Source organism: Camelus bactrianus, chromosome 18 (genome assembly GCF_048773025.1).
Source record: "Camelus bactrianus isolate YW-2024 breed Bactrian camel chromosome 18, ASM4877302v1, whole genome shotgun sequence".
Taxonomy (NCBI): Eukaryota; Metazoa; Chordata; class Mammalia; order Artiodactyla; family Camelidae; genus Camelus; species Camelus bactrianus.
In genome coordinates this window covers 26,417,355-26,431,078 of record NC_133556.1, presented here as the reverse complement: position 1 = coordinate 26,431,078, position 13,724 = coordinate 26,417,355, and the positions used below count along the sequence as shown (strand labels likewise).

At 45.2% G+C, this 13,724-nt stretch overlaps 1 protein-coding gene across 3 annotated transcripts; it reads right to left on the bottom strand.

The window, feature by feature from the left end:
* Window positions 1-160: 160 nt before the first annotated feature.
* ZNF597 (zinc finger protein 597) lies at window positions 161-12,314 on the bottom strand. Of its 3 annotated transcripts, none has more exons than XM_010949813.3 (4): window positions 12,207-12,314; window positions 11,864-11,950; window positions 10,875-11,001; window positions 4,043-8,912 (listed from the first exon to the last, which is right to left on the bottom strand). In XM_010949813.3, exons 2-4 carry the CDS (start codon window positions 11,894-11,896, stop codon window positions 7,816-7,818), a joined length of 1,257 nt encoding a protein of 418 aa, XP_010948115.2. In that variant the 5' UTR covers window positions 11,897-11,950; window positions 12,207-12,314; the 3' UTR covers window positions 4,043-7,815. The 3 variants fall into 3 exon arrangements, 2 of the variants coding, with proteins under 2 accessions (XP_010948115.2, XP_045368681.2); XM_045512725.2 differs by having other exon boundaries at window positions 4,043-8,906; XR_006722874.2 differs by lacking the exons at window positions 4,043-8,912; window positions 11,864-11,950; window positions 12,207-12,314 and adding an exon at window positions 161-1,596 and having other exon boundaries at window positions 10,875-11,005.
* Window positions 12,315-13,724: the final 1,410 nt, after the last annotated feature.

Here is a 13,724-nt window from a genome sequence, read left to right as displayed (position 1 = left end):
GTACTTCACAGAAGCAGAATCATGTACTATTTGTCATTTTGTGACTGGCTTATTTCACTTAGCACAGTGTCGCCAAGGTTCATCCGTGCTGTAGCCTAGGTCAGAATTTCCTTCCTTTTCATGACTGAATACTATTCCATTGTACAGAGAGACCACTTTTTTTTTTAAAAGAAATATCATCTTCTTTTTATTCATACACAAGAAATTTCCCCAATTATGCAATTTACAACCAAGAGCACCTGAGGGCAAATGAACTAGGTGATGTCCACAAATTCACATGGATTGTCAGCTCACAAGAATCGGATTATAGACAAATCCCAAGTCTGAGCTGATAGATGTGTTACTGTATGGCAGAGAGACCACATTTTAACCATTCAGCTGTCAGTGGACATTAGGGTTGTTTTCACCTTTTGGCTATTGTGAGTCGTGTGCTCCTTACTTTCTACAGTACGTAAGTTTCAAAAACCCCAATGAAGGGTTAACCAGAGGGCCCCAGAGTCTCACAAGGGTGGCACCATACATCACTGTCCCTGGGGCACCTGCAGTAGGGGCAGAGGGCCAGGCAGAGGCCTAGACGTTGGAGCAGAGGGTCGGGGACAAGGAGAGGGACAAAAGTGGTGGAGGGAGGCCATCCTGGATGGGGGCAGCTTTAAGGAAGGTGGAACATCTGAAAATAAAGGTCCCAAGTTAGGGTTTATCTGGGTCCCCCTGGGAGGTGTGGGGCCACAGATTTGTCCGCGCATGAGGAGGCAAGGACGGGCAGTGTGTTTTCATCAGTGGGAGGGAAGGCCTGAGTTGAAAAGTTCTGAGAACAGCACAATCTTAGGAAATGGCAGAGCCATTCACTTTGACTCTGAGCTGCCCATATAGCTCTAAAGTTTGGTTCTTCCTTGAGCCAAAATAAAAAGTGACCCTCAGAGCTCAGTGGTATGGAATCTTGTTGGAGTCCTGGGAGACAAGGTCCCTGGGGGAAGAGGAAGCAGAGATGTCACCTAAGCTGAGGGTACCTCCCCACCCCCTGTCTACTCTTTCTCAAGGAGAGGAGGAGCTTATCACCCATCTGCTGTTCACTCTCTGGGTCTCCTCTGGCCCTTCTCACCCAGCATCCTGGTTTCCTGGGCTCTCTCTGCAAATCTTCTACCAGGGTTACTGCCTCTCAACACCGTCAGAGTGTTCATGCTGAAGCCAGTGTGGGTCTCTCAGACAGGATGGTCAGGAGCACTCCAGCTGCAGAAGCTCCAGATCTGCTCTTTGCTGGGCATCTCTGGCCTGAGCCACTGACAGCAGTCTCCAGACGTGGCTACAAGCCTCTTCAGCCCAGCGACCTCCTCACAGCAGAGGAGGACTAATCCACTGACAGCAGTGTTTCAGGAATAGGATCGGGCTTGCAGGTTGGATTCCTGCCCCCAGATGGCATCTTTTATCTGGAGGGTTTCCATGTCTGGGGGATGGGGAGTTCCAGGGTACCCAAGTTTGCAACCATCTTAAGGCTCAGAGGATAGCCTCCTACCAGCAGGGGCTGAACCTGCGAGTGTCACAGCCTCTCTGTTCAGTGTGGTTGGGCATCTGGGTTCTCCAGTTTCTGGCTGTTTTTCCCTGGAAAGAGATAGTACAGATGAGCAGGTAAAGCTTACAGTATGTGGGGTCAGCTGACACATTAGTTGAGGCCCTTGCAAAGTTCTCCATTAGGATCCTGTGCCCTTTCCAGAAGCCTCCAACCAGTGAATGCCAAGTCACTATTTAACTCTCTGATCTCCTCAAAAGAAAACAGGCTCCCTGACCTTGCTGGCAAGATGACATCCCTCTCATAGCATAATGTACCTCTTCTCTATAGCTCTTAACACAGCTGCAGTGTCCCACTCACTTGTGATTAACACATCTCCCTAGAAAGTTTAGCAAAACTGTAAACTCATGAGAGACAAAGGATCTCTTCACAAAGCTACCACTCATCAAGTCACCCAAACCAGAAACTTCCAAGTCATCTCTTACTCCCTTCTCTCTCACCACCACCAAGTGGTCACTTTTTAAAGCCACCCCATCTTTCTCACTCCTGTGACCCCTGCTACAGGCTGTCTCTCACTCACTCTATTGTAACAACCTCCTGAGTGTCCGTCGTCTCCGGGCTTGTCCTGATCTGCAGCATCTGGCTACAGAGTCATCTCCCCAAAGCAGGTGATATCGCAACTCTGTCCCTGCCTTCCTGTTGACCCAGGCCAGTGCTATTGGATAAGGGTGTAGACAGTGGAGACAGGAAGAAGCAGTCAGATATGAGAGATATTTGAGGTCGAATCCACAGGACTTGATGATAAATTTGAGGAGCAGAGGAAGGAGTGTGTGTTGGCAGTGTGAGCAGTTGTCTGGATGTGGCACTACATACTGGGGCAAACAGATCAAGGACTAAAAGCATGAGTTGGGTTCTGGGCATGTGTTTTGATGCCTCAGAGACACTGAAAGAAGATCTCTCATAGGCACTTGAATATAGAAATCCCGAGTGCAGGAGAGGAAAAACTGGAGCAAGACAGAGTGAGGTATTTGTAGTCATGGAAGTGGCTAAGCTGGCTTGGGGAGAACATGCACTCAAGTGAGCCTAGGATACATTCTAAGTAACCAGAAGCATGTTAGAATTTGGCTTTGGAGCACACAGAAATCAGGCAAGGAGACTGGCACCGGCTCTAAAGAGGTGTTGGCTTAAAACACACACACACACACACACACACAACTTAAAAGTTGTGAGTCGAGTTTATTCAGTGCGTTACTGAGGACTGTAGCTGGGAGACGAGATGGGCTCTCACGCTGAGAAACTGTTCTTAAAGAATTGGGGGGATCAGCACATAGGTGATTTCTGACAAAGGGGTACGCATTCAAGCACACACTTCAATAGAAGGTTGCTGTCAGTCCCAAGGAACAGAAATCTTAGTTAATGGTTTTGGTGCTTTTCCAAGTACAGGAAGATGCAAGAACTGGGGTTCATAAAATTTCCTTTCAAAAATATCTATCTGAAGGTCTGTTCTGCCAGTTTTCCCACAGCACAGAGTGCCTCACTCCTGATCTCCGCCCTGAACTCCTGTCAGCGAGTGTTGAAGGTTGGCGACTACAGTGTCTATAAAGAACTCAAGCCTTGTAGAACTGGACAGCCAGCAACGTTCTTTAGTTGGCAGAAATTCTAGCCAGGGCTAGTGAGAAGCACAAAGCATCCCTTTGGAGAAGACAGAGACACACAGGCAGGGCAAGCCCGTAACTTGATACTGCCAAAGCGGGGTTAGGGCCAGGGAGGTGGCGCTGGGCTCCCCTTCCCTCCCCCAGGGCCGTCAGTGCCTAGCTCAGCGAGATTCGGGCTGGCCCCCAACAGTCACACCACCATAACCCTTCCCTTAGTGCGGAGGGAGAGACCAGAGGAGCCCCTCAGCCACCGCTCTCACGCCGCCGCTGCCGCCTCCCGGTGTCTGCGGAGACTCCCATCCCTCGGCGAGTGATGGGGGCGCACCGGAAGCCAGGCAGAGCAGCCGCTGGTTCCCACGGCCCCAGGAGCATCCTAGCTACTCGGCCCGATGAGGGCCCGGAAGTGAGAGCACTACTTCCGGTTCCCTGCCTTGTGAGCCGCTCTAGCGCGTCTCGTCTCTTTAGCACTTCCGCCGGCTTGCGGGGTTGGTGGTCTTGCCCAAGCCGCTGCGTCTCGTGGAGGCCGTGCAGATCCTTATGGGAGCCCTTCTCAGCGCACTCTGGCCTCCCAATTTCCGTTTTAGGCGGCGACCCATGCGGGCCACCGGTGGCCTGCGTGGCCGAAGGTATTTGTCCCTGTGCCGCCGCCATAGAGCAAAGACTGGAAGAGAATTCGACGTCTAATGCGACATCTAATGCTGTCTCCTGTTGCAGTGCTGGAATTTTCTTCTGAGTTCTGAAGAGCAGAGAATTTTACCGCCAGTGTTAAAAGACCCTAAGTCATTCGTTAACCCTCTCCAAACCACAATCCCGCCAGTCTTTAAAATTCATCTCATTAAAAGTACTAAAGTGTAAAAAAATTTTAAAGTTCACTTCATTGCCATCATGATTAAAAAAAGCATTTATTGGATGCCAAATTGCACATCAGATAGACATAATCATTGCCCAGTGAGAGCTTGCACTCTAGAGCTAAGACTGATGAGAATACACCAAAAACTGTAAAATCAAAATATTAAACAGACAAACAGCACAAGTGCCTACAACAAATATACTTTCCAAGGTATCCAAAGGAACTAGAGATTGCAGCATATTTTCAGGTTTACATAACTGTATATTTATTTCACATCCTCATCTTCCCCAGACTGTTAATACAAGGTAGGATGCCCCCTCCCCCCAAAAACTAAAACACCTGTAGTCTGATGGGCCGTGAAAAGATGGATAACGGTCATCTTGCTATCAGATCAGTAGCTCTTTCAATCTACAAAACTAGAACAGATGAGTATACACACTTCTCATGAAGATCATTGAGTTATCCTTTAAACAGATAGTCCGAGCAAAAACACCTTCCAACTGAAATCCTCTAGGCATAACAAGTTTAATGAACAATTTCAAAGAGACTCTTTATTCAGATAAACTATAACTTGCTTTGTATGCATATCCAGTGAGTTGGCAGATAACTTGGAGCAAAATCTGCAGTATCAGATTGCATGACCTGTTGCAGCTAACAGAATAATGCCACTTAATTATATGTAATCTCAGGAGTCAAAGACTTAAAACGGCATTTGCTATGAAATGTCACTTGTTTTTAGTTTTAACTCCCTGAATTACTGGCTTAGTCATTTTCTATGTTAAATGGGGAGATGTAATAGACTATCACTTATTGCAACAAAGCTGTAAACAACACTATTTTGAGTCCGACTCCTTCAAGAAAAACAATTAAATTCCACCATTTCTTTAATTACAAAATGTAAACTGTTGACATCTAAATTCCATTGGAATGATGCTTTTCATCATCATGTTTTCATCAATGATGGCTGTTACAGAACCTGAAATCCCAGCAGCCCAGTAGTCACGTTAAGGACTTGTTTGATACACATTTTCATCACTGCATCAACAACCAAAACCAAGACATTTGGTCAAGAATTGATTTCTTTAGTACAGATTTTCCACCCTGCATAATGTGTCAACATCCATGGTGCAAAATGTAGCGAGCCAACTGTTTTTAACAATAAACTCCTGCACTGAGTGTTTCATCCCTGTATTAACTTTCACCCAAGTATTGATGAAAACTAACATGGTAGGCTAATGATATCTTTGGGTTGATGACCATCTGTGGAATGTATGTCTGTCAACACTGAACAGAAGGGAGAAAATGCCATAAACATAAAAACAGCACAGATCTCACTGATGGGCACTGACCTCTCCCTTCACCTCCTTGGACTAAAAGCAGCTTGAATTACATCTAGCAAATTACATCCAGTAAATGTATTTAGGTGGAAGTTCCCAGTAAAGCAACAGTTGAAAATATGCCTCTTTCACAGTAACTGACTCGGGTTTTTTTTCCTCCACATACCAATCATTAACAATATTACACCAAAAAGGCATTTTAATTACATTCATGTATATATTAATGTCTCCATAAAAGATATTTTTCTACCCTCTTATGGAGGTTTGGCATAATCTTCCAAAATCTAGAACATAAACATGTAAAACTGAAGTTAATTGTGAAGGAAGCCTCAAAGGTGACTTCCTATATTGAATGCAGAACAGCATTTCTGGTGTAAATTCTCAACTTCCCCTGTATTTTCTTAGGAGCAAAGGAAAGAATGAGAGCTTCCATATTTCAGGTCAGCCCCATTCTGTCCAAGTACCTTCTACAGTTGTCTTCCCTACTTCCTTCTGCAGCAACTCTGCTACTGGGGGCCTCTTTCCTGGATTCATTCCCTACCCTGCAGCTCTTTAGTCAACTGAAACGTGGGAGCCCCTGTTATGTGCTGGTGGGAGGCACTGTGTCCGCTGCTCCCACCAAAGGCAGAAGCAGGAGAGCAGAGAGACAGTCTGTTCTGATGTTCAGCAAAGATCATTATATCCCAGAGCTGACTGATAAGAAACCTAACTGGAGATTATCTTTCTACACAACTCTAAGCCCCTTTCTGGAGACTTGCTGGAGAAAAACCTACAGGAGACCTCGCGTTTTTATTTAAGGCCCCGAAGCCCCGGCAGACTGGTGTCCTGTAACCTAAGAGTGGAGACATCCGAAACAAAGAGCCAAGTGTGACCTTGACATACAGAGCACAGGGCCTCAACTGTGGATCTGCAAACAAGGAGTTAAACAAGAAGGAGAAGTCAGGGAAAAGGAGTGGGTGAGCTGGGTCAGGGCTACTGGTTTCTGTTTCCCTTACCAACAGTATCTTCCTGCCTCTAACACGTGAGCTTGCAGCAGTAGCTGGCATCTTTCTGTACATTCAGTTCTCAGTCTGCTGTTCAGTAGAGAGACTACATCCTCCGGGTACCAGTTTCCACCCAATTAGTCCTAAAGCGGCCTGTTATTATTGCTCATGAGATTTTCCAGTGATAATCCCATTTTAATAACTGCTATACTTTTATACTATTTAAACAGAATAAAACCATTCTCACATCCCAATCAAAAACCCCTTTCAATGCTGTTTTGCTGACGGGTACCCAATCAATTTTGCCTTAAAGAGAAATTCCTTATGAATGTATACTTACAAGATTCCTTGGTTCTTTAACATTAATAACCATTCCATTTAACAATATTTTGCTCCAGTATTTATATTTAACAGTACTATCTAAATACCTACATATTTTCAAGTACTTTGATTAAACTCTAACGATTTTCTATGTGTATCTCTCTTTGGATATGAGGAAGAAAAAAAATTTTTTAAACCAAAACTCAGCTAAGACTTTAAAGACTATACTCTGTAGAGTTTGCAATCTCTGATGATAGGGATGGAGTTTGAACTTGAAGTCCTGGAGAGAATACAAGGATAGTCCTTTCCTGTCAAATTTACTCTGACGATTAAATAATACACCTAACGCGTCCAGCGTGCTTACTAAACAACAGTCACTGTTACTTGTTGCAAGGCAGGCAATGTGCTTTGGTAGACACTTGGAGGCAAATCCTCTTAGAGAGAAGCAAGTACCTTTCCCTTGGTCAAGTCCAGACACCAGAAAGGGCTAGTCAGACTGCCAAAATCCCTTCCAAACACTTGAATCATAAAGGCCAGTGGCATCAGATCCGAGAAGAGGAACTCCACCGACACCAACAGCTATCTCGACACTAACTAGTCAACCTATTTGGGAACTCTTCACCTGGCAGGGGGAAAAAGTTTCCAAACTGCTCCAGAAATTCACATGTAAAACAAAAATCTCATACAAACATTACATTTAGATTGTTATAGCAAAAAAATAGTATAAAACAGATATAAAAGTATTTACTTTCCTAGATCTGCAGAACTAGTAAACAATTAATACATTTTCCTTCTAAAACTTACTTAGAAACCATGTAGACAAAATTAAAAGAACTCTAGCAATACCTTCATTTTAATGAAAACTGAATTTTTTTTGAAGTTCTGCATCATGCTCCAGCTCACACAAATGGACTCTGAACAGTAACTGAGTTACCAAGTCAGAATTCTGGCTTCATTCACTAGCTGTGACATGGACTCTGCTTCCGAGACTCTAAAATAGAAATCATGGTGCCCAATCAAGGTTGTGGTGAAAATGAAATGCTTTCTTACATGGAATGTGTGTAAAGTGCTTAGCACAGTGCCTGGCACTTACACTGGGGTGACCATGCCCCAGTTTTCCGTTTAGATGCTGAAAAGCACAAACATTCATGAAAACTTGCTCTATTTACATGGCGTTTCTCAAATGGGTTCGCTCATGGGCAGTGAGATGTGTCTTCAACCTGAAATGTTTCCCACACACGGTACATTTTAAAGGGTTCTCTCCTGTGTGGCTCTTCCAGTGGCGGGCAGGCTCTGAGACCGAGAGGAAACTTTCCGCAGGCGTTTTGCACGTCTGGGCCTTTTCCCGTCTATGAGTGCTTTGATGGGAAATAAGCTCAGAGAGATGAAGACAGGTCAGCGGACACTCGGGACATTTGAAGGGTTTGAATTTGGAGAATGAAAGCGCATTTCCCCCACAGTCGCTGCAGTGTTCAGCACTGTCCTCGTGGCCTTTCTCAGGGAGGGCAGGGAGTGCGGGCTGCAAAGAGCAATTCCTGCCCGGGCTGTGCAGATGTTGGGGGGCTGAAGCGTGCCTTTTCTCAGGCAGAGCGAGGTTTGTTTGCTGACCGAGATACTTCCCGTGGGCTTTTTTGGCAGCATGGGTCTTCTGATGCTGGGCCAGTCCCGGAAGCCACAGAAAACCTCTCCCACACCTGCCACAGGTGTAAGGTTTCTCCTTTCCGTGGACATTCATGTGCCGAGACAGGTGTGAGTGCTGGCGGAAGGTGCTGCTGCACTCAGCACATTTATAAGGCTTCTCCCCAGTGTGGATTCTCCTGTGTGTTCTCAGGTTGGCTCGGTGATTGAACATCTTCCCACAGTCCCCACAGTTATACTTTTTCTCTCCTGAATGCATTTTCTGATGCAGAACCAAGTATGAACTATCACTGAAGCTTTGGTTACACTCAGGACACTTGTATGAATTTGTGGCTTCTCCCCCAGGAAATTCAAGAATTTCAGAAAGTGTGCTGGTTCCTAAACACTGAGATAGCTCTACCAATGGGGTATGGTTTTCGATAGTAACTAAAAGACTTATGAGCCTTTTCTTGCAGGCAGAAGTTCCACCTGATATTTTCCTTTCGAGGTTTCCGACTCCATGCTCAGAGGATTTTTCTGGGCAATAGACAAGAGGAACAGCAATGGAGTATTTTTCTAAGGCAAGGTCTTCAAGTCCCATTGATTCGAGACTTAGCTGCTGATTAATCTCAATCTTGCCTTCACCTCGATAAAAACAAAACAAAGCAAGACAATAAACACTCTCAAGTAGTACGGGGTAAAGAACAAGCTAAGGTAGTTACACAGAGGACCACGAAACTCTAGACGGTTTATCCTATTGGCCAGACCCTGCTAGGATGGCCAACAAAACTCAGGCCTTCAAAAAGCATCCCTTTTTAATATTTTCCCCAACATTCTCAATTTGTAAAGCCACTGTATCAGTCCAAAAGGGGTCTTTCCATCAAAGCAACAGCCCTAAGAATGCCCCAGCTCACTGCCTGGGAAGGGTTTCTGGCCTCCAGGACAGTGTGCAGGAATCCAAACAGTACTCAGGGGTTTTGCTGATTCGAGGAGACAACATTCAAGGATGCCAAGGTGGCTAGAATTAGACAGCAAAACACAGAGAAGAGGCAGATGCCCAGGCACAGAGCTCTGGGCATCCAGGCTGGGTCCCCTTAAGACTCTAGCTGTGTACTCATCTGTAAGTGCATGTGAGGAAACTACCCCAGGCCAGGGAAAGACCCACCAAAAAGGAACAGAAAGAACAAGCTACAGAGTTCACGTAATAGTTCAATAGTTCAATAGTTCAATAGTTCTTGTTCCTACCAGCCAAAGTGGAAAGACCCCCAACACACAGAGCATCAGGCAGTATCCTTAGAAAGACTTTGCCTTAGTAGCAGGCCACATCAGCCCTAGACTACAGTTAGCGCTGAACACACCCTAACAAAGCAACAAGCAAGCTTTAAAAGGATCATATTGATCCCAAGTAACTTAAATTAGCATCCCACACCAAAGTCCAAAAGTAATTTTAAAAATATAACAAAAGCTAGCATCCAACAGAAAACTCACAACGTCCAACATCCAATCAAAAATCACCAGGCATGTAAGAGGCAGACAAATATGACCCATAACTAGGAGCAAAGTCAGTCAACAGAAGCAGACCCAGATATGACACAGATGAAGAAACTAGTAGAAAGAATGTTTGAAGAGCTATTATAAAAATGCTTCATATGTTCAAGAAGGTAGAGGAAACTAACATGGTAAAGAGAAGTAGAAAATATAAAATGTGAGTTATGAGAAAGCTCAAATAGTCAACCCTAGTCAAGGATAAAATCTACTTAGGCACAGGAACATTTCTATGTATAGTTCCTCTCAGGTGAGAAAGGCACAGTACTACCTTAAGAGTAAATTAATTTTGAATCTTTAGCCAATAATAATAATTCATACTAATGGAGTTTCACAAGTAAAGTTATGAATTAACCATAACAAATATTTGGAAAGATAACCAGGTACTGCCATGTCTTAGGCAAAAACCACAATCACAGTACTAGACAGGATTTGTGGCTTTTACGAGTCATTTCATCTTTTGAAAACTGCTCTCTCTTAAAAATAAAATAAAATAAAATAAAAATTTTAAAATTAAAAAAAGGCTGGTAGACAAAGACAAAAACTTACAAGGAGCAAGAGAAAAATGACTCATCAGATACAGGAGAACAATAATGTAATTAACAGGTGGCACCCCATCAGAAACAATGAGATGGGGGCGAGTGAAGGAATTTAAAACAAACAAACAAAATGCTCTCAAATAAGAATTCTATATTCAGTAAAACAGTCCTTCAGAAATGACAGTGAAAGAAAGTTATTTCCGGGAAAATACTGAGAGAACTTACTGCTGTCAGAAACATTTGATGAGAAATACTAAACGAAATTTTTCTGAATGAAAAGAAGTCGCACCAGCAAGTAAAAACCTGACTTATTTGAAAAGAAATAAAGCATGTTGGAAATTTTAATTATATGGTAAGTACAAAAAACTTTAAAAAAAATGCTCTTATGCAAGTGCTTTTCATATCAACATAAATCACTCAGGGATGGGTCTCACTCCCCCATACCAACATGTGGATGAGATATGAAATCCTAATCCTAGAACTGACAAAAGTTCAAAAATGCAGGAAAAACAAATTGTCTTACCCATTAAGGCCTTATCCATGAAACACTCCTGTGCCATGTCTCTGCCGAGGGACCTCTGGGCAGGGTGCAGACTCACACACTCCTCTTGAGAAAAATACACAGCCAGGTCCTCAAACAGCACTGGTCCCTGAAGCAACATGAGAGCCAATCTCAGGACAAGAAGCCAGAAAGCCACCCCCTTAGTCAGTGTAGGAAGGCTGGGAAGAGCTAGCAACATCAGAGACAAAGGAGAAAAGGGCTTGGTATAAAAGATCCTGCGTGCTGGGGAGTGGGTATCAATGGGTCCTAAGGGCTGGGGGATGGGGATTGGGAAGGAGGGAATGAAAACGAATGTAACTTTGGAGGCAGAGGTTTAAGGACCAAAAGGGTAAATAAAGTGTGAGAAGTTCTAGAAGAAACTATTAGAAGAGAAAAGATGAGGGAATGACTCTCAGTGAGGGAAACCACTACATAGGGACTCTCTAAGGTAAAGGAGAAGACTAAGCAGCCCGGGAAGAATCATGAACGGGATGGAAGTTCCAGTGTTCTCCCAACATCCTTCCTTTTGCTGGTCCGTCTCCTTCCCCATGACACTCATTGCTAAGCTCACTGTAGCATCATATCCAGATCTATTCCTCCTTCCCTAAGTTTATCAGTCCTATAAATCAACAGAACTTGGACATGATTAAGAATCACTTGGGGGTTCTGTTTGTTTCTGTTTAGTCAACAGATGTGGAATGAAGCTTAGAAATTTGCAAGTTTGAGCAGCATGCCATGGAGACACTTAGGTACACTGTTACAGCCTTCTCCAACCGGCCTTGATCCCAGTTGGTGGTTCTTAGAGGAAGGCTCTGATAAGCCATTACTTCTACATGCCTGGTAGGAACATAGACAGCTTGGTGAAAGGGATATCTGGGGATCAGGAACCCTCGCATCATGATGGGTGAGGCCAGGCAGAGGCCAAAAAGGAGTGAACGGAACTTGGACCGAGAGAAGGGACCGGGTCTCACCTGAGCCCCGGTTGTAGGGAGTGTGGATGCCATCTCGGGGGGATGGAAATGCCTTCTTCAAGTCGCCACGAGGACTTCGGGACCGATCTGGGAGGGGAGAGAATAATCCTTGGAGGGACCAATTCGTTTGCAAAGCTCCTCCACGCACCCCTGGGCTCCCTCGCTTCCCCACCCTTTTTAAGATCTGAGCCGATGGCTTCTCTCCCTGGCCCAGCGTCGGAAAGGCCGACTCCCGGGCCAGCCAGGCCCCACTTACCGCTCCGAGACTAATGATCTCAGAAAGCCTCCCTCCACCCAGGAAGAAGCAGCAAAAAGCTACGCCCGACAGAGACTCGAGACTTACAGCAGCGACCACCGCTAGGCGCCACCGCTAGGCTCCCACGGTCCCATGCTCCCCTACGCGGGACCTGCCAGGAAAGCCGCCGGATGCTGCCCGCCGCCCAAGTTTTTACGCAGCCTTGTCCTGTGATTGGCCAGCGTGACGCCGGAGGGGGCAGGCCTTCTAGTGTGTTGACCAATAGAGTTCCTCAATAGAGGACACGCATGGCTCGCTGGGCATGCTGGGAGTTGTAGTTTTCCTTAGTTTTTCAAAACAAGTGTTTCCGAATCCGCTGCCTGGGTCTCCCCCGTAAACTCCTTGCCCGCCGACCCGATAAAGTGGAGCGTTAGGATTATCACAGAGGGATGTAATGTTTCAGGGAAGGAGGAAAGCAAGTAGACGGGGAGAATTCGGAACCAGAAAGGGTACGGTATTGAAATGGGGGTTCGGCCGGCAGTGCCCTGTGGGTCTGAAACTTGAGTCCCGCCAAGTGGCCAGGAGTGCGGGTCCCAGTCTTGCCCTGAGCAGTCCACTGTGTCTTGGGTGGACTTCGGGGCCGTGGAATGTAAACGAGTGTCTTCTGCGTGGACAAAGTTCTGGTCGGCGTAAGCAGGGTTGCTAGTCTCCGACCTCAAGTATTACGCCGGCATTGTGCCCGGCGACTGCAGCCCAACCGAGCCAGATCAGACTCAAAAGCCACAGCGGACCTCAAGCGGTAACGGAGCCGTCGGGTTGCTTCGCAGGACGTTGTATGCCTCCTAATATCTCTCATTCGACCTGCCCCATCGCCACATATTTTCTACTTTACTGGCACTAGGTGCCATGGTGTAGGGCTTTGGAATTAGGAAACAGCTCTTTCCCCAGCTCGGCCACTAATTGCTTGTCATTTTGGCCCCTATACAACTTTGCTTTCCTCATCTGTGAAGAGCTGAGAATGCCTCCCCTCAAAGAATAGTTTCAGAGAAGTTGTCAATTTACAAAGGTGTTTGTTTGAAAAAAAAAAAAAAACAAGGATGATATTTACCTTAATAGAAAATTCTGAGTATGAATATATTGTCTTATTCTAGTGACAGGCATGTTCCTATACCTAAAAGGTTAATCAAGGATTAGTTGCCTGGTTATTGAAACAGTATTATCAGAGCTGACAAAATAAGTAGTGGGATTTGGTGGAATTTCAGATAGGATAGTTTCAGCTGCAAGTAACAGAAAACCCAACAAAACATTCAAAAGTAGGGCAGTTACAGGTTAGTTAATGCAACATCTTAATGACACTGTCGTGGTCCCAATGCTTCCATATTTCTCCTCCACCATCCTAAGCATGTTGGGGAAGGCAGCAGTGGAATCCACATAATACAGACAAGCATTGAGTCATGTACCAATCCAAAACAGATCATCATCTAAAGTAAAAAGACTACCTACTGTAATTGGTTTTGGTCACCTCCAGGTGACCCATTCTCTCCTGACCATCTACCTGCACAAATTCGGGGCTCTTTTGGAAAAGGAAAAGAAGGAAGTAGGATAGATGGGTAACTCACAGAATCT

What these genes read in the sequence shown, in the direction of transcription:
- ZNF597 (XM_010949813.3), bottom strand. Translation starts at nt 11,896, where the DNA reads ATGGCATCCACACTCCCTACAACCGGGGCTCAG. An exon ending in TCCCTACAACCGGGGCTCAG is followed by an intron (nt 11,002 to 11,863) that starts GTGAGACCCGGT and finishes ATGTTGCTTCAG; the next exon opens with GGACCAGTGCTGTTTGAGGA. An exon ending in CATGGATAAGGCCTTAATGG is followed by an intron (nt 8,913 to 10,874) that starts GTAAGACAATTT and finishes GTTTTTATCGAG; the next exon opens with GTGAAGGCAAGATTGAGATT.